Source organism: Netta rufina, assembly GCF_964035555.1.
Source record: "Netta rufina genome assembly, chromosome: 10".
NCBI classification, from domain to species: domain Eukaryota; kingdom Metazoa; phylum Chordata; class Aves; order Anseriformes; family Anatidae; genus Netta; species Netta rufina.
In genome coordinates this window covers 16,959,657-16,980,059 of record NC_140133.1, presented here as the reverse complement: position 1 = coordinate 16,980,059, position 20,403 = coordinate 16,959,657, and the positions used below count along the sequence as shown (strand labels likewise).

The following is a 20,403-nucleotide window of genomic DNA, read 5'->3' as shown; positions in this document are numbered from 1 at the left end:
TCCTGCTCCGTTAGCTGAAATGGTGCTCGGTCACTGCACTCCCCCCATCAGAGCCAAGTGTGATTTTGGTTTTCAAGTTAGATAGCGAAGACTTGGTTGAGTACCAGGAGATCTGCTGCTTCAATTCCTGACTGCTGCTTCGGTTCCTGACTGCTCAAGGTAGCCCTTATAGAAAAGGGCTTGAAACTGCAGCATCAATTCTGTCTATAGAGTACAGCTCAGGTCTGAGCTGGTCCATACACGAGATGTGAGGTCTCTCGCATGTAAGCGTCAGTGTAGGTGGTGTTGAAAATTGGAAGGTTTGGGCTGAAGTGAGGAATTGAGGCCGGAGCAAACGCAGCCGTATAGATGCAGCCTGAGCCCGGTTGTGGCCTGGGATCCTGCTGTGCTAATTGCTGTACAAACACAACAACTGCCGTGACCCCCAGGAGACTTAGTCTGCAAGTCATCTTTGCTGGAGTAAGAAAAGGATGATCTAAGAATTCGAAATAAGGAGAATACTCTGTTAATTCCATCTGGGTCGCAGCAAGTGGTTTTGTACTCATAAGCACAAACTGCAGATGAGTCAGACGCAGCCGTGTGCGGGGTCCAGTTGATGTCAGCAGGCTCTGCCTGTGTGCAGGACAGGGCTCGGGCAGCCCAGAAAACCTTGCTGCCTGCCCTGACACACGGTGTCTCACACACAGAAAGCTTTCCCTGGTAAGTAAGGCAAGGTGGTGTATGCAGATGGAGATCCAGCAGTGGGAGCAGACATAGCTCACGCTCCTGGAGCCCCCCAGCCTCTGCTTGCTTCAGTTTTCAGTCGGTGTAATGTCTGCAGGGACCAGTTCTCCACTGTTTATTCAGGCAGCTCTCAGAGGCTGGAGGGAGACTTTATCCCGAGGTTTTGGGCTGTGCTGCCCAGCTGCTGTTCTCAAATATGACTATATCGATGTGGAGAGGTGAACAGAAAGAATGCGACAGGCAGGATGTTCAGGGTGCAAGCAACACGCAGGCATAAGATACTCGTAAACCTACCTCGCATGTTTGCTTTGCTCAGAGTTCATGGCAAGGCTCTGGTGTGTAAAGTCCGCTGGATTTTGAGGCCAAAGACTGCAAGAGCCTTTCCCAGTGGAGGAAATTCTCATTAATCACGTGCTCCCATGCACCAGGAGAGACACTGTTTTGACTTCTTGTTTGGACTGTTGGAACTGTTCTAATCATTTGCATCTCCTCTGCAAGCTTTCACATATAATGTGAGCACATGGAAACAGCGAAGGATCTGAGGCTATTCCAGGGAAATGAGTAATCACTTCTGCTAGAAAAGCAGCAGAAATGAAACACGCGGTCCTCAGACTCGATAAAAGATCATCAGAATGCAATCTGTGCAGATACAGAGCAGTGGGAACATTAGCCAGAGGAAAAAGATAGTGAAAGTTGGTGGCAGCTCTTGGAATAGCAGTTATCCCTTGAGGCTACTTTATTTTGTCTTCGCTAGTGAGCTTAACTCTCATGTGCAGCCGTGGCAGCTTCTCCTGCAGATGGAGAATTGTCTGTGTGCTGCTTAGCTGGCCGTGCTGGGTGAGGATTTGTTCTGCAGGAAGGGGATGGATGACCCAAATGGTCCTTTGGGACAGAGCACAAGGTGTTAGGAGTTGGAATATGGGAACGGGATCTTAAGTGCATGTTCCATATATTTATTATCCTAAAAAATAGCCAAAAGATGGGGCATTGCCCCAGGGCAGATGTAACTGGTGAACATAAAGCATCCTCTGGTGCATGGTCCCAGGGCAGGTGCATCACACACTGCACAGGATGGCTCCCAGCTCGTCCCCCTGCAGCTCAAGCCTAGATTGGTTGTTGGGGTCATTTGTGACCATGATCTTTTGTTAAGGTCATTATGAAAAACAGCCTCATGTTTGAACCTTAGAATAGCCCAAAGTTACTACTATTAATATCTGTGGTAGATTGACGGTCTCATGGCACATGACAAATAAAGCACATGTCTGCAGAGGCAGCTCCTTTGTTAGGCTTCTCAGGCTGAGCAGATTTCAAACGTAAATAACTTGCTGAGTTAAAAGTTTTTTTTAGCATTTTGGACTTTCCTGCCTAAAAATGCTAGTAACTGCAATGTAGTTTGCTCAGGGGCGAGTAAAAGCGAAGTTGCAACTGCAATAAAAGCAAATTAAAGTATTTATGAATGTATAATCCTCTGTTCATTTCTCTTCTCTCCAAAAGCTTGAAACTTTGATACAGTTTGGTGACAAAATTGCAGAAAATGAAGAGATATCAGCATGTCACTGTTTCCAGACTTTCCACTTTGCCCAGTTAGTCCTCGTTATTAGTCCGTAAGTGTCAGGTGCTTTGTACTGGTCCTTAGCTTGGTGCTGCTTCCTCAGAGCACAGTCTGCCCCGCTCGCCTTTGCCTTCGCAGCAGCAGCCACAGACAGATGCACGGAGAGCAGTAGGAGCAGGAACAGGGGCAGAACGGGCTTTTTAAAGTACGGTGCCGTAAGTGCTTTCAAAATCCATTTTGTTTACCTTCAAGCGGCCTGGAAGGCTTGAGAACAGGCAGCGTCTTTTAGGTCCTCTGCGTATAACAAGGCGAAAACTGTTTCAGCAGAGGTGTTAAAAAGTGAACGTGGTTCAAAGCCCGGGGACTAAAACATCAGTTTTGCCATTTACCTTCTGCTCTGCGCGGTGCTTGGCACTTCCATCATTGCTTCCACTGGCAGCGCGAGGAGCGGTGCGTAATTCAGAGTAAAGAACCACCAGTGTAAACAGCGCTCACTGAAGTGGGATCCTGCCATGTCGGGGTTGGAAAGGATTAGCAAAGAATCTCTAGAAGGCGCATTTTTAACCGAATAAAAGCTGGCTATATGCTGGATTTTCTGATATTTTAAACCCGTGTTAAATTCCCCAGGTAATTGCAGAGATGAACAGTAGGGATCACGTTAAGAGTTCTGATCTTGCTGTTATAAAAACCGCCTTGCTGGTGGTAGGCGGGGTGGAAAATCTGAATGCTGCTTATTAAGGTAGACAGGAAAATGATCAGTCATGCCTTTGGATGAAACAATCACTTAAGAGGCCCTCCTCCCTTCCAAGTGTGTGCATAACTCTTGCTTGTTAACAGGAATTCCACGTGAATATTGATTGGGAGTAAGTGGTTGGGTGAGTACATGTTCTGCCTGTCAAACCATTTAATGTTCAATTGCACATCGGGGAAAATGGCAAAGGCAGCTGGAAAATGAAAGAGGAGAGCAGGAGCACGCAAGGGAAAAGAAGTGTTTTAGTGGTCAAGGATCTGAAGAGAAAAAGTTGGGGAGAAGGGAAGAAGAGTAAATGGCAAAAGAAGGAATCTGAACGGCTCATTGTTTTTAGGCTTAAAATACCCTCCCCAATCCAGTGCGCATACTGCAGGTCACACTGCATGGAAGCAATTGCTGCTTGAGGGTGAAGTGGGGCGTGATTAGTATAAACAACCAGGGAAAGGGGCCGGACTTGCTGTAGTTTTTCAGTGACCTGGAGAAAGAGCTCCTTTCCTTACTGAGGCTTTTTGCCCTCCCCCCCCCCGATTATGTTCCTGGGACAGACTTCTTTCTTTTCAACGTAAGAGGAACTGAAGAAGTAACTGGTCCTATTAAAGTGACTTGAAGAAGTTACTGGCTAAGTGGTGGTGAATGCTTTTGATTTTGACCATTGGTTTTCCAAGATCTGCTCTAGGGAAGCTTGGACAGCTATTATTTTACACCAGCCTGGGTTAGCACAGTATCAGTTCTGCTTCAGAGCTCAATTTTTCTTCCCTGGATCTTCCGAGACCTTGTTCAGCAGTTTCCCGAAGCCATCCTTCCCACTTGCCATGCTGTATTAACAACAAGGTGTCTAATTTTTTTTAAGAAGAGCTGTTTTCTTTCCTAGCTTGGCTGTTGCTTTTCCACACAGGAGCTATTCCTTCTTGCAGGCTGAACAGTCTCAGTGAGTGGAGCTCCCAGCGAAGCCTGCCCAGAGGCTATCCCTGCTCTGGCGACCTTGCTGACAAGACAGATAAGCCCTTTCAACAGAGCACAAGTGTGTGTCATGTTGGAGCAGCCTAACCAGCCAGCCTATCTACATCTATAAAGTGTTAACAGGAGTTTGCTTGGCCAGTTAAAAGCGCGCGTTCCTCCAACCGCTGCCTTCTGTAAGGGTTTGCTGCAAGCGCCGTTAGACTCCGAGAGGTTCGTGGTCTTGCAGAGCAGACAGATCAAAAATACTGTCCTTGATTTACCTGCCTCAGCGTCAGGGTCACAAAAATCTTGTGTGGTTAAATTCACCTGTTTGTTGTGCTCCTGTCAGAAATGGGCAGAGCCTGTGTCACGTCCTGGTGGCATCCAGGCACCAACAGTGCATGCTATCGAGCCGTCTGCATGCAATTACAGTTTGGATTTATGTCCCAGCATCACGGGCAGAGTCATTACATTTGGTTTGCACTTAAATTGCTTTTCCACTTGTGTATTTTCCCCTCCTCGCTCCTGTGGAGAGACAAAAGCAAAACAAAGCCACCCACAAAACATATGCACTCGCTAGGCTGTGGTGGATCTTCCTTGCTTTGATCATTTATTACACAAAGAGGAACTAAAATCAGCATCAGGATTTGAGGATAAAAGTGCCTACACGCCGTGTGATCCTGGGCCCTATTGGCTTTCAAATGAAAACGCTACCCGTGTTGATTAGATGGAGGCTTGCAAAAACTTGCTTGCAGTGACAACAAAAAGGAGATGCTGTCTGTGCCGGGGATGGGGCAGGGTGGCTGTCCGAGCCCCTGCTCTGAGTTCAATTCACATCTGGCTCATTCTGATTCTCGCTGTCTCTTCCTCCTTGCCACAGGTAGGACTCCTCTTTGAGGCCAGTGATGTGATATATGAGGTGTATAGCATGAAAACACCGACCTGTCATCTGCCAGCAGCTGAACGAGCCCTTTCAAATACTGATTGAGCCCCTTCTGACAGCCTGTGCAGTGCCCCACAGCCTCATTCACATAGGTGGTGCAGAGCCATGTGGTTTTCTGCATTCTTGTATGAAATCTACCTGGTAGGATTCTTCCTTCCATTCCTGTAGGACATTTCGGATCCTTCTCAGCAGGGTTCAGCACTCAGCAGAGCCTCTGCTCTCCTTTTCATCCTTCCTTAGTGCTTGGTCCAGACAGAGGCTGGGGACTATGAGGAGATGGAGGGTGCTGAGAGCAGCGGATGGGTCTGAGAGCTGGAGAAGAAGGGGGTTAAACGCTGGCCCAGCTGTGCTTGCTCACAAGCTGGTTGTTTCAAAACCACCATCGATTATGCCCAGTGGCTCAGAGGTGCTTGCCCTCCTCGTGCCAGGGCTCTGGCCAAGAGGTTTCGAGGTGGAGCTGCACGCGGGGAGGCAAGGTTGTGCTCTGTGGTGTTGAGCTCAGAAAAGATAAGGCAAGCTCCTCACGGCGAGGTTGTGACAAACAATGAGAGGTGCTTTACGCAGCATTTTTGTGGGTCTGTTCCCTTTGTGAACACATCATTTAAAAAGCCCGTGCGGAGTGCTATCTTCGTGGAGCATCATGCAGAAAGACCGGTGCATGTGGAACCACCCTGTTGCTGGTGGGGGGACGGCTGTGCCCGTAACAGGGGCGGGCTGGTCTTCAGGAATCTTCATTTGCTTTGATGTCACAGCAGGTTGTGTAATGTGCTGAGTCGATAAGGCAGCCTCTGGTTTTAAAGATGACTAACCTCTAATCCTGCCTGCCCCACACATTTTACTCTGCTAATAGATCAAATGCTGAAGGTTTAGGACATTGCAAAAAAATACCCCAAATCATATTGTGGCAAGTCAAAGAAGTCTCGTCAGAGTAAAAGAAGTCTAGTGAGAGAGGGAGAAAGCTTGTATAAAATTATATCACTCGCCTCAGTGGATCTCATGCACAGCATAAGGTTATCTGACAAACAGAAAGTTTAAATAAATGTTCTCAATGAAGAAATATCCAGAGAGGATATGTATGGTTTTGAGCCCCACGTCTGTCCCAGCCTTTGTGCTTCTCCATCCTAAAGCACCAACACAGGCCAAGGACATAACCAGGTGAAGGAACACCCTGTAAGTACATCAGCAGATGGAGAAATGCCTTCAGACTTCCTGCCATTGTTCGGTACGGCTGGAATAGCTCTGTCAGCCTGTTCTGCACAATTACATATGATGGTTTTAAGTGAAAACAGCCTGAAACGGTCACAGATTGTGCTTGCTGCGCCTTAGAAAGGCCTTGCAGGAGAAGTAGCGAGAGGAAAGATCCTGACGCAGTCTCAGACAGACCATGTAAGCCTTTAAGGGAAGGTTGGGATGCCTGTAAACCCCGTGCAGTTTTCTTTTCCCCCTCTCTTTTTGTGTCTGACCCCAAAACGTGGTGGCTGCTTGGCCTGCGGCTGCTCTGCTCTCGCTGCGCATGCGGCCGGCACCTGAACAAACAGAGCTGGAGCTGCGGCGGCCCTGGGGCTCCGCCAGGACTCCTCGGGGAAGGAGTGATTCAGAGCATCTGAGAGAAGTGGGGGCTGCTTCCATGCGTCCTTGCTTCCTGCCCAGAGAATAACGCGCGCGGCGTTACTTTGGAGAGAAAAAAAAGCGGGGCTGTTCGCTTAAGCAAGCTCAGCACATGTTGGGATGGCTAAAAATGTACCTTCTTGTCGGGGTACCAGACCTTGAGTCTGATGCATGATGCTGGTGAGGCTGAGGTGGCAGTGCAAAGTGGCAGCAGCTTTCTCAGGGCAGCTGGGAAGCCCGAGGGCTTAGGGCTGAGCTTTGGGCAGCTCAGGCTTTCAGGGAAACGTCTCATGCACAGAAGTAGAGGACAGCATGCTGCGGGTTTCCAGCTTGTCACCTGCACATTCGCCCCGTTCTCCGTTGCCTTTCCCTTGTGAGGTAGAACTTTTACAAGTCCTGATACAACAGAGGAATTTTTTTTTTGATTAAAAGTCTCTGGCACAGCGTTTTTAGGAGTAAAATGTTAAGATCATGCAAGTTTTATGCTGATAAACTATACAAATTGAGTCACAACAATGTTCTCTATCCGTATTTCCATAAGAGGAATCACTTGGGACTGATTTTAAGTTACAGAGCATAATGATGTGACAGGAACAGAAATGTCTCTCTCTCTGCCACTGTAAGCACTACCACATTTTCCAGATTACGGGCTGCTCTTCATCCTTTCAGGGCAATTGCTCAGGCAGCTTCCACCGGGAAGCTGTTTCTGTGTAGTGAACGGCGGGGTGAAATCAGATGGCAGGTCTAAGGTGGGAGTTTAGGAACCCGTATCTTAAATCTTCTTTAGCGTTTCTAGGAAGATTGATATTAAATCTCTGTCTTCTCTGAATTGAGAAGGTGGAGGAGGAGGAGGGCAGGTAATTCCAGGCATCACTTAGTCACGGTGTGTGTGAGCCGGTTTGTGTTACCGTGTCTTTGATCTCGCTTCTGGCCGTGCCCTCTCTGCGTGGCCTGTCTGTGACACCGAGCCTCGCATGTCCTTCGGTAGCAAACCCCATAACTCTTTCTGGCTCCAGCACTGTGTTTTTTTTGTTTCACTGCTTTCCCAGTATGGAAATATTAACTGAACTCCGGACTTCTCCATCTCTGGCTGTAGCCTTGTGATCTCGCTTATATGCTCCTTTTGAGAATGTGCTCACGTTATTAATAGAGCCTTACCGAGGTGTGGAGCCTCTTTTGAAGCTTGATTTTATTTTTGATGCCTATAACAGGTGTGGGTTTAATAGGTTTGCTGTATTAAGGCTTTCTTTTTTTTTCGGCGAGCCCAGCCAGCCCTGTAAGCTGACACGACATGAAGGCCAGGCATGTGACTGCGCCCTGCCTCTAGCCTCACTTCACACCACGCAGTTGTGCTGCAGGCTCCCAGCAGCCAAGGCAGACTTAATTCAAGCTTTGTCTAAACCAGGAGGGTTTTGTGCCGATTGTATTTAAATCAGGCTGAGCAAAGCCCCTCGTGCATTCCCATCTGAGGGGCTGCTTGCTTTGATTTTCCGCTGTCAGCTTTCTAATGGGCAGCTGCTGAGGGGAAGTAAATGTGGCTCTAACAACAAAGGGAGCGTGTTTGCACTGCTCTCTGCATCGATTTCACAGAAGAGGTTTGAAGCCATGGTCTAAATTAAACTGATTAGTGTACTCCAAAGGACAGGCTTGCTGCGAAGAGGAAGGTGAATTCTTCTCCTATTAGGTCTACTGGAAAATGTTTCACAGCCTGTTTATCAAACAAATATTCACAAAGACGCTTCGAACTAGGAAACCCACCGGGATTAAAGTGTAACTTTACCTCTAAAATACAAGCTGAGATTCCTGGAAATGCTGCAAGCTTTTGACTTTGCGCCACCTGTTGTTTTCCTGCCACCCCCTTCGGCTCCCTCCCGACTTAGAGCAAACCCAAACACGCTTTGCTTCGCTGGAACATTTTGCTTGTTTTTCCTGACTCTGAGCAGCCTGGAGAAGCGCAGAGCACGCGTTTGCTTCCCGATGTTGTCCGCATCGGCTCGGTTCAGCAAAAGGCTGGCTGAGGCTAACCCAAATCCCCTGTAACCCCTAGGGGTCTGCTGGGGAGCAGGGCAAAGCACAGGGGCTGAGGGGCTGCGGCACCTCGGGGTGTGGATGAGGGTCGGTTCTGCTGACCCAAGGAGCTGCCACGTGCGTGCAGCTCGTGGTGTTAAACCCACCCAGCGCTGGCTTCGAGTCGCCTTGGTGTACGGCACTAGGTTGTTACAGCCCATCTGCTTTAGCAAATTGGTGTCTCCAGGAATGAGGTTACCGAGCTGGGAAAAGAAACCCTTTTAGCTACATCCTCCCTCGTTCACGAGCAAACCCTCGTGGACTCGGGCTCCTCAGTCCCTGGGATTTCTTTTTCACCGGAGCAGCTTTCACTCCAAGCCCTTGGTCCTCGGCGAGGCAGTCATGCAGCAGCTGAGGCCGGCAGTGCATTCCCACGCAGATGGATAACCCAGAGGTAGAGAGGGGTTAAGAAACTTGCCCAAGGCGGATGAGTCAGTGCCAGAGCTGGGAATAGAAAGTAAAGAGACTTGGCTCGCGCTCCTGGCTCTAATTGCTCAATCTCGCGTTGAGGCCTTGTCATCTTATACTCTTGAGGTAACGCTGGCCGAGGCGAGGCGGGGAAGTCTGTTTCCAGGCTGTGATACCTAAGGAGAGGGGAGAGGAAAAGACACCTGGAGGCAAATTGGTTGTGGAAGGACCAGTAATTTGTGCTTTAAAGCCTGGTCCAGCAATTGGTACTAAAACCTGATCTGTCACCTTTGAAGCCGAGGAATTGTAAACCAAGGAGTGAGCCGGTAAAAATCCCGGCCTTGTGCAGTCAAAGGAGAGAGGTAAAGTTATAACTTCATCACTCGTCTTCCGTCTGTAAAACACCTTTGTGATAAGAGTTGGGAACAAAGGGAAACAAGCTGCAAGGATCCGAGTACTAACAGGAAGGGTTAAATCACATTTCAGCTCTTACTGTAAGAATGAAAAATGAAATGTAATCAAGCTAGCAGAAGGTTTGGACTACGTTGCGCTCATATCACATGCTGTGTATAGGAAAAGTCAGCAGGGCTGCTTTTGTTTGAAGTGCAGTGCTTTGAGAGGGTGCAGTACTTTGCAGCAAACTGTCTGACATTCCCCAGCTGGGACTGGCCCGGGATGGTGTTTGGAGCCGAGAGCTACATTTGGAGTCAGCCCATGTTTGAAGGAGACAGGGAGAGGGAGAGAAAGCAGCCTGTTGTTTTCCTGTGTGAAATAACGCATCCATCTCATCTGCCAGCTGCAGCGCAAGCAAAGAGAGAGGCAAATGGACAGGAGTCACCTGGAAACTGCGAGCGTGGCTCAGACAATATAGCTCTTTCCTGCCCCTTCCTTCCCTTCTTTAACTCAGTCCTCTGGGAAGGGCTGGGAGATCTGGCAGGCAGGCAGGCTGGATATAAGTTGAGCAACTAAAGCACAGAAATATTAATACTCCAAAAAAATAACATTGGCTTCTGAGGAACAACTCGTGTCCAAACTCACTCCGTGCTCTTACAGCCTCAGCTGCCCCGCGCAGGATTTGTCAGGTAGTTTATGGATTCTTCGTGTTCATTTGTACAAGCCTTCATTTCCTGTGCGTTTACAGCCAGGTTCAGCTCAGCCATCGCAGCCCAGATGAGATCAGAGTTGAACTCGCAGCCCCTTCTTCAGCAGAGCTCCGAAAGCGTGTTGGGCTTTGCTTTCGCTGATGTCTGCGGCGAGGTACTTCCCTGACTCAGGTCGCACACGCTCATTTAACAGCCTCTGTTATTTTGAGAAGGAAAAAAAGCTGGAAATTTTTGAACTGGCGAGTTTTACCTATAGAGGCCTTGCAAAAGAAAATCCAGTCCTTAAGGAAATGAAATCCTTCTCACCCGTGCGCTCAGTTAATGGAGGACACAAAAACCTGGGCACAGCGAGTTTCCCTGTTTCAGTCACCCTGTTAACAAACTCACCCGAGCTCTGTTCCTCTGCGTGGTGTGGATGTGAAAATTCAGCCTTAATTTCTAGCTGTGAATGAATACTGGTCATATCACTGCTTTTTGCACTGTTCGTGCCTGCAGAGCCTGCGTGCCCGTAACCCACGGAGTAAGCACTTTAGGGACTTAAACTATGACTTCCCTTTGATTTTCCTGAGGCCTTTTTGCACCATATTAGCAGAGCATTGGTGTAAAATTTGTCCTTAACGACTTGTGAGCCTGCACTGAATTAACTAAGTAGCACTTAAAGTCCTAGCAGCGTTTCTGGGGCTATTTCCCCGGTGTGAGCGAGCATCGGGCGCTGCTCGGAGGGTGAGTATCCAGAGAGCAAATTGTCAGGGGGATGCGGTTCATGGCCTCTTTCGCTGCACACGTGGCAGCGAAACAGTCTGGTTTTAGTGGTGGGGAAGGAGAGGAGATCAGTGTGGGGAGCAGGACCCTTGCTACATGATATAGGAATTTTTGGGAGCTTGTCTGAACACCTGGGTGAGGCTGGAGGAGACCGGCTCCCAGACACCCGGCAGCTCCAGTGCCTTGAAGGCTGCGGTGGGCTCAGGGAGCAGGTTTTTGTTTCAGAGAGCTGATGCTGTGCCGGGAGAGCCAGGGCGTCCCAATTTGCATTCGAGAGCGCTTTCAGTGGCGGCTGTCTCTTCTTCTGGTTACGCAGCGGGTAGGCAGCCGGATTAAGCCCCGGTACTTGTCTGAACCCTCTCTGCTATCTCTTATTATTCAGCAAGTTCTCAAGTGTCTGCTGAGCGTCTCTATTTGGAGTGCCTCACTCGCAGCCTTGCCAGGAATATCAATGACTGGTCTAAATTCACATCAGGCATGTGCTCTACTTCTGGTGACTAATGCACAATGAATTTTTTTTTAATTGGTTACTGTTCTCTCCGCTGATTCAGGCCAGAAAGGAGTCAGAGGAAAGGACTCAGGGGGTTTTTAGTTAGACCTTGTTGAGTACAGATGAGGTCCAAAAGGTAATTAACTGTTTGACAGCTGTGGAGATCTTGAGGAGAGCTCGCAGTGCCTCCTCTAAAGAAAAACATCAGATTGAGTCCTTCAGGCTGGTGCTGATAAGGCAGCAAGTGCAGAGGATTGTTACAGGGTCTGATCCTGTAGGCAGTGCTTGGGCAGAGCTTGCGGTACTGCAGAGTCATCCTAATCACACAGTGGGACAGAGGTGGCAGAAGATGAGGCAATGTTTGCAGGAACAACCCGTCTTACAGTATTTCTGTGTGTTACAAATCATGGTAAATAGTCCAAAGCTGAGTGTTTTCAGAAGAATCCCTAGGAATTAGGGAAGCGGTGTTTTGTAACCTTTCCTGAGACTGTATGTGCTTACCTATTTCTTGCAGACAGCTCTGAAAATCCCATCCTCCTTGTAAAAACATGGGCAGTTTGCTTAAACTGTTGCTCAGTGCTGTTTGCCTGCAGGATTAAAATCCAGCCCTCCAGAGTTTGCATGTAATGAATCCGATTTGGAAGTGCAGGCTTGTAGGAGAGCAAGCCCAAACGACTGGAGGGAGAACTGATGACTTGAGTCAGTACTTGTGGAGAAGGGAAAGCCTTGTACTGTAAGAGAAAAATTGTCCAGAAGCCTGCAAATGTCTGAGACCCAATCTCTGTAGTCACAGGAATGACATGGGGGTTAGGGAAGGTGTCCCTGGCGTGGTTTTCTCCTAGGATTGCTGCTAAAGACGTGCTTTAAATCACCACGTGTGAACTCAGCGGCCAGCCCGAGCGCCTGCCGCAGCCTTGCTAGTCTCTTTGTTTTTCCAAGAGAACTAAACTGTCTCCATTTCTCCTCCTGACCATTTCAGGCATCACAACAGGATCCGTAGCATTGAAGCAAGTCAACTGAAGCCCTACGTTACCCTGGAAACGTTGGACCTGAGTTTCAATGACATCACGGAAATCCGAAACGGCTGCTTTCCACAGGGACTTCACATAAAGGAGCTGTGAGTTTTTCTTGTTGGGAACTGCTTTTGTTGAGTTACCACAGCAGAGAAAAGGGCCTCAAACCTTCTTTAAAAGAAGGAAAGGGAACGACACAAAAAGTATGGGGTTATTCATCAGGATTTTAAGTGCAGAGGAGAATCAGATGGCAGCACATTGTCCTCACTGTCAGGTTATTTATTGAGCTTTTTCATTTGGGTTTCTGGCGTACCCGTAAAGAATGCAGATTATTGTTTGTGTTGCACGGGAATGTTGCAGCAGTGAAAAGCTGGAATTCATCCTCCAGGTGTTGGTGTTTTCACTGGAAGCCTAGAAGCCAGAGCTGTCTCCAGCAGGACAGTATCTTCTTCCTCAGTGGGATCTGTAGGTGCTGCTTCCTAAATCAGCCCCTTTGCATCTGGAAGGGGGGAGGGTGAATGATTATTTCATCATTACAGTTGAAGCGGTTGTTGAATGAAATCTCAGTGGCTAAGAACAGAAATCTCTCACTGGTAATTGGAAGAAAAAGGGGGGGTAAGCAGAGTAATGCCCTCCCCACAGAGCTTTTGGCCTATTCAGAGAAACATAAAGTGAGAGTGAGCTGTGTTTTAGGTAAATTTGAAAAGGTGCACACAGATGATTTGCTTCCATTAAAGTTTGCACAAAACTTACTGCCTCTGGTTGTAAGAGGATGTAAGAGTGTGTGTTGTACCTGATGTTTGTTTGTTAATTTATAAGAACAGCCTCTGTGCTAAGACCAGAGTGCGAGTAAGAAAGAGCCCTGGGATAGATGCTAAGGGAAAAATCTAAAGAAATGGGGAATGGCTGGAGTCAAACTGCACTAGAATATTCTCTGGTTTCTGGCTTCCACTCCAAACTTTCTGAAGCAGGAGGTTATAGGGGAGCTCTTGGGAATTGCACTGCACTTCTCCACATTCGTCACAGGGCTCTGGGAAAGGCACTGTGCTTTTTGTGCAGCCAGAAATCCAAGGGAACTGAAGCCACCTCTGTAATTTCACCAGCCTGTCTGGAGACCAACTAAATGCTGATAAAAGGAGATTTCTGACAGAACAGTTCATTTTTCTGCTGTGATTTATTGCAGCTACCTGGGGAGCAACAGAATCAGCACCCTGGAGCCTGGTGCTTTTGATAGTCTGTCACGGTCCCTGCTAACACTTCGTCTGAGTAAAAACAGGATCACTCAGCTTCCTGTCAAGGCGTTCAGGCTACCCAGGCTAATACAACTGTGAGTAGAAATGGGTGTTTTAATTAAACTTAGCCATGCTTTATGGAGACAAAATGCCCCTGAGAATACATGCACCAAATGTCACCCTTCCTTACCTGCTATTTAAAATTTAGAATAAGCTATGCACTGGTGCCCTGCCAGCACTGAGTAAAACATACTGGGAGAGTCCTTTTTGTCTTGTAGCTGTTGACCTTTCAGGCCATTCTTTTGGTCAGGTGGGGAGGGATGGGAGCAGCAGCAGGCATCAGCATCTTGTGCATTGACAGGGTAAGACAAATCCATTCCCCTGAACACTGCTGGCGTCTGTGGTGCAAGAGAGGTTTGGAAGGATGCGTCTGTTGGGAGTGACAGAGCTCAGCCACCATGTTAGGTTTTCAAGACCACACAGGTATCTTTATGTGGCAATAAAATAGCAACGGCGGAAGGTTGTTAAACTGCAGTGATATTTGGGCAGAGAAAATAACACTCTAGATGAGTTAACACACACATCATTATTGTCCTGCCTGCAGTCTGTAGGGCAGGAGCTGCGTGGAGACACACAGACATCTGCAACTATAAAAATGCTTTATGTGTAAATAGTAGCTCTAATGGCTTAACTTTTCCCTTCTGCTTTTTCTGCTGGAGAAATGGTCCCAGCCTGTGACCTGTTGTGGTCTTTCTGTCAAATTTGATAGGCAAAAGATCAACTGCTGTCTATCAACAAAAACTACACAAAGGCTGTTGGAACTCGCGCCTCTAAACGGCAGCCTTCTGATTGAGAAGCAGATCCTTAAACCAAGACGTGGCTAAGGAATGGGTGTGCATCTGTGCTTGCATACTTGTAGGATTCATAGCCAATTTGGGATTGAACAGTGTAGGACAAGAGCATGTGTGTCTTAGGAGTCTGTTGCCTCTCAGCTGGAAATTGCTGTCCATTAGCTGAGAGCTTGTAATACGCTGTGTTCATCTGCGTCCTGTGCAAACGTGTAATAAACCAAGGGTCAACTCAATCTATTTAGGAGCAGTTTTCACTAGAAGTTAGAGTGATTGGTATTCTTAGACTCTGGGACAGTCTCACAGCTGGTTGTTTAACCCTGTGGATAAACAGGAACGAATAGCAAGCTATACAGACTTGATGTGTTGTAGAATTTGTTGTGTAGAGTTCTTTTTCTGGCAAGGCATAGCTCAGTCTAGGAAGTGCGTTAGGGCAACAGTCTTTATGCCTAAAAACTTTCTAATTGCTTACTTGACTTTAATTACACTCAACTTCAGTGCAACTTCAATGTTGTTTTTTTAAGCTCACTTTTTTAAAAAAGTAAGCTTGGAGTTCGTACGGCTTCGTCATCTTTTCCAAAACAATTTCTGATGTGGTAATCTTCATCATTTTGTTCAACACAAACACCAAGTAGGGAACTACCCTTAGGTTAGTCTTGCATTTGCAGAAAGGACATCCATTTGCAAAGCTCTATCTTCAACTTCAATACGTTGTGTCGGTGAACTTCTCTACTGCCATTATGGAACTGGGATTTCACCTGGCATGTCTGGATCTAGCAATCCATGATACTGTTTGATATGGGTTGGTGAAGTGTGCTGTGATGATGTACACATAGCTATTCTGGGGGAAAAAAAAAAAAAAAAGGTATTCCCAAGCTTCCAAGCTTTAGGGGTTCCCACTCACACAGTGGGAAAAAAAATGAAATTTAATGAACCAAGTTGGAGATCTTTGTATACACAGAATACTGACTGCCTCATTATTGGAACAACTTGTTTCAGTCTTTATTAGTTTCTTATAATAGGGAAAAATGTGAAATTTGTAAAGGGAACTGAAAGCTTTCCTTTCAAACTAAGCCATAAAGCTTCCTCTTGGGCTCCCAGTTCATACAGCACCCATTTGTTTCAGAGCACAGTTTTTACAAGTCCTGTAAAAACGGTGGGTTGTAAGGAAAACGATGCCGACGTTTAGCTGTGTCTGTTCACATGGTGTCTCTGCTTGAGAGAAGGTGAAGTGTGAAAATTGATGAAAAGGATAAATGGCCTAAAAGATATTCAGAGAGAAGAGGGTTGAAGAGGAATTGCCGCACTGTCTGTAATTCCTCTGTAGTGAGAGTCTGTCCCAGGGTGAGTTTATTTAAGAGATCACACCCAGCTGACTTCCCTGGCTGGCTCGGGGATTGAAAGTTTCCGGTGCGCTTCTGCTCTCTCTGGGAACGGTCGGTGGAGGAGTTGTTGGCATTGCTGTCCCCATTGTGTGCTGCGCAGACGATTTCATGAGAAAGGGCTGGGATTTAATATACTTGTATGGCCTTGGTGATTTTAGGGAGCTGAACCGGAATCGCATCCGCCTGATTGAAGGCCTGACGTTCCAGGGACTGGACAGCTTGGAAGTCCTGAAACTGCAGCGCAACAACATAAGCAAATTGACTGATGGGGCTTTCTGGGGGCTAGCCAAGATGCAAGTTCTGTAAGTTGCATTCTTTTCTCTTAAACAGCCTAGACTTCACCTGTTATCGTCCTTTTCTTCTTTTAGCAAGGACTCCCCTCAGAGTGCCAGTCCTCATGTTTCTTTCTATGTCCTGCATGCACAGAACTGCAGTGCTACAGCAGCCTTTGTCCCATTGCCCCACTGTCAGCTCAGTGCTCTGCCAGGCATTCAATAAAAAAATCCAGTTTTTCAAGCTGTGGCAGTGTTGCTTTGTAAGTTTGCTGATTTGAACACTCCGTAAGTTCCCAACTGGGCTTTAAATGAAAGCCTTTCTGGCTCTGCAAATTTCTTTCAACTGATACATGGAAACTATGTGCTGCAGACCTGATTAGTCTGCATCTTGGGAAACCTAGAAACCAAGCCGGCCTATCTCAGTGATGCGTTCTTTCCGTACAAGAGAGCACGCTGAACAGTCATGGCAGAGAAATGCTTGAAACTTGCAATGTGATTGGCTTTCAAGTGCGTTTGCGGGGTCACAAGTGATCAAGGCAGTGTGTTTCTGGAAGCTGCTGTCACACAGCTGAGACTCTGCAAATACAAACTCCGTTGGGATGCTCTAAGCCCAGTTTACATGCAGTGGAGCGTACCTCAGTCACACCTCGATCTGGGCCTTAAGCCCTCAGAACATACCAGCTTGGTACCTCGTGACTGTGTGACGGTGGCAGAGGGTTGTGCCTTTGTACTGGGAGGTTGTGTGGGAGTGTGTGGTAGAAAGCCTTTTGCTAAGTGAATACCTTAGACCTTTTGCTTGTGTTGCTCTTGAATTTCTATCCTTTCTTGCACATGAAATGCCTACGCACGGGTGTGTCCACATAGGTATGTCGGAAATATGTGTAGGAATGGCTAAAACCCCAGTCCTTTGCGGAGATTCTTCGTTGTTGGGAATTCTTCAGCATTTGACCAGTGTTGCTTATCTGTCAATTCCTTCTGATTTTTCTCTACAGCCACCTGGAGTATAACAGCCTGACAGAAGTAAACAGTGGCTCTCTCTACGGCCTTTCGTCTCTCCACCAGCTTCACCTCAGCAACAACTCCATATCCCGCATCAACCCCGACGGCTGGAGCTTCTGCCAGAAGCTGCATGAGCTGTAAGTTGTTTTCCCTCGTGGTTCATTGGGCAGGGTTTGATGCTAATGTAACGCTGGCAGGCAAGGTAAGGACTCTTCCCCCATCACATGGCCTGCGGCTTCCACTGTAGTAACATGTAGAAATGCAGGAACTGCAGCCTCCAAGTGGTGCCCTTGTTATTCATCATGTTATGACCTTCAGAGCACCTGTTTAAAATACTTCTGCACCATATACGTTATTGTATACTGGAAGTGTACAGTGCCAAAAGACGTGGAGAGCTTGTGATCTGGGGCTTGCCAACACTTTCTAGCTAGCTAGTTACAGGACATCTGCTGCTTGCCATATAATGACTGTACAGCCTGAAGGAAGTTTTGCTTTGTCCTGTGTATTTACAAAGAATATTCTTGGTTTTAACCAGCGGAGGTTTGGCCCTTTAAAGGCAGTTGTCCTTTCTCCTATTTACACTTTACCCTTCCTGTAGGGTTCAGTTGTTGAAAAGTAAATACACTGACTTTGCTCTCCTGAGATTTCCTGCTGTGAGTATGGTCTCTTTGATAAATGAAAGAAAGCCGTGCTGTTGTGGATAGCCCCACAAGGGCGCCTTTTGGGCCTGTGGCACTGCTTAATGCCTTTTTGAAGAGACACACATGGATGCTTGCAGTATTTACAGAAGTAGCTGTCATCCCCTCGGTGGGACTGTGGAAAGATTCACTTTTTTTCTGTGGAGAACTTGACACATGTGGTTAGTGGAACTGCAATTCATTCTGCTTGATGCTCGGAAATCTCTTGTTGAACATTGTTACGGGTTCTCCTGTCCACCAACAAGCAGTACAGTAAAGCAGCGTCCTGTTTTCAGAGGCCTCCCTCTGGACTCAGACTAAGGGTCTGTAACTGCATACCCAGCTGTGAGTCCCTCACCTTTTGGCGTGTAGATTCAAAGGCAGTTGGACATGACACGCCATCCCAATGAGGTTAGAAGCTGTAGAATGAACCTGTAGTGCAGTGGCCAACTGGGATCTTTTGTTGAACCCAAAATACTCATTCAAATGGGGATTTTTCTTTTGGCACAAGGAAATCTTTTGTTTTTAGTTTAATACAAATGTGATTGTTTAATTACCTAATTTTTCAAACTGTTGTGAAACTGCCCATGCCTAAAGGGCTCCTTTGCATCAGATTTGCAACTGATATTTTACTACATTAAGGCAGTGTCAATGTAGATGTCTTCAAGAGAACAGATTAGAAACAACCACAGCCTGCTTAAGTCTGAAGCATCAAAAAGAGGGGAATCTACCTTGTTAAGGCACTCACAGCTAGGTCCCTGGAATAGCCAAATTCAGATCACTACCAGATCACTACACTGATTTAGTAGTACAGCTCTGGGAGCTTTCTGCTTTGGGATCCAGTGTCTGGTGTCTGCATTGAAGGAATGGGTGCATCCCATCTGTGCCTTGCATTGCTCACGTTAAAATTCTCTTAGGGAGATCTGTGCTTGTCTCTTCTACCTGACACTGTCTTTGCAAACCCTTAAGATGTAGATGAAAGGTTGCACCTAGTGCCGAGTCCTTTCAATGTCACGTGTGGATTGGGATCTCCTACCACAAGCAGTGCCCATGGGCAGCTGTTCTGGCCTAGAGGAGCTTGTTTGGAGTCACTGCAGCAACCCGCTACAGGACTTTTTTGCCCCGGTGCAGAATGGAGCAGACTTGGAAAAGGGCTGGTGGTCGGAGCCACTGCGGCATGCTTGGCCTGACAAACAGGATTGTGCTAGAGTGTGGGGCCAGGGACGACAGAGCTGAGATCCGAAAGGTAATTATGCGGGTGTTAGCACACATCTCTGCAAAATATTACAAGCTGTTGCAGATGTTGCCTTTAGGGTAAGGCTGCTACAGAGAGCTATCAGATACCCGTAACTGAAACTCCCACAGCCAGAGAGTGCTCGTAGGAGAGGTCTGCTCTGAAATTGAAGGGTGAGGAAAGGAAGCGCTAGATACATCTAGACTGCCTCTGTGCGCTCCTTTGAATGTGTCTGTTACGTTCTTATTAAAAGATCTTTGCTCACCTCCCCTATTACTAAATCTGCTGGGTTTCAGTTATCAGACAGTATTGCCTCTGGTTGTACGGGGAATGAATTTCAAAGTCCTTGATTGACAAAAAGAGAGACCCAGACCTCCGCTGATCTGTGACGAGGGAGGAGGCGAGCATCTGAAGAGTTGCCTCTCCTTCAGTTGTCAGGAGAAAACATGACTCCGAGTCTCAGTCTGATGCAAAATGCAACAAGAAAAGAGATCTCTTGCCTTCTCATGGGCACGAGAAAGGGCTGATTGTATTCGCCGGTCAGGTGCTAAGGCATCAGTATCATGGAAAAATCCACAGTGGGAGCATACAATTTCATCAGATGGAAATGATGAATTGGCTTCTGGGTCTTTTTTTTTTTTTTCTTCAGAAAGGTGAAGAAGCCTCGCTTCTTACCTATGGTTCGGTCAGTGGGAAGGAAAGGATGTAGACGTACCTGGTCCAGAACCGTCTGGCAGCAGGAGCTGCAGCTGCACAACAGATTTCCAGTTAACTGCTTCATGTATCGCTTCTGGCGGGCTGCTTTTTGGGTCACTCTTCCACTGCCTTCCCAGGCTAAAAGGGTCGTGTGTAGGCAAGGTATTTCCATGTGTTTGTCCCAGTGATTTCTTTGGTAAAGAGACAAGAAGGGGCAGTGGCAGAGACCTGCTGGCTTCTCTCAACCCAGATAATCCAAACTGCCGAGGAGAGGAACGCACTCTTTTGCAAACTGGCCTTTCCCACTGGCAGGAAGCAGAGACCGAATGTGTTGAAGGAAGCTGCTGCCAGGTGCTTCAGCCCCTGAAACCTCCCAGCTGGTTACAGCCACTGAGACAGACGCTGAAGGCTGCTGCTGTCCATCCGTCCTGGTGACGTCAGGAGGAACGGATGGGAACATGCTTTCACCAGTTGTAGCAGGAACCCTTCTGTGTAGAATCAAAAGGAGCTATTTTTTTTTCCTCAGCCAGGTTTAGAATTACTTTTGAACGCTTCTTTTTTTTAAGCCAAATTCTTTAATCGCAGGTGAGGACATAATTTTGACCAGATGCCAGTTCTTCATAACTAACACTACAACTTCTTTAGGAATGAAAATATGTTGTCCCATACCTTCCTCAAACTCATTAATCTTTGCTGAT

General features: G+C 47.3%; 1 protein-coding gene across 1 annotated transcript in view; it reads left to right on the top strand.

The window, feature by feature from the left end:
• LRIG1 (leucine rich repeats and immunoglobulin like domains 1) overlaps positions 1 to 20,403 on the top strand; it is an 85,198-nt gene that overhangs the window by 41,632 nt on the left and 23,163 nt on the right. The window contains exons 4-7 of the mRNA XM_084292997.1: positions 12,326 to 12,463; positions 13,543 to 13,686; positions 15,983 to 16,126; positions 17,092 to 17,235. Of these exons, the coding sequence (XP_084149123.1) occupies positions 12,326 to 12,463; positions 13,543 to 13,686; positions 15,983 to 16,126; positions 17,092 to 17,235 (570 nt within the window). The remainder of the gene's footprint in view (positions 1 to 12,325; positions 12,464 to 13,542; positions 13,687 to 15,982; positions 16,127 to 17,091; positions 17,236 to 20,403) is intronic.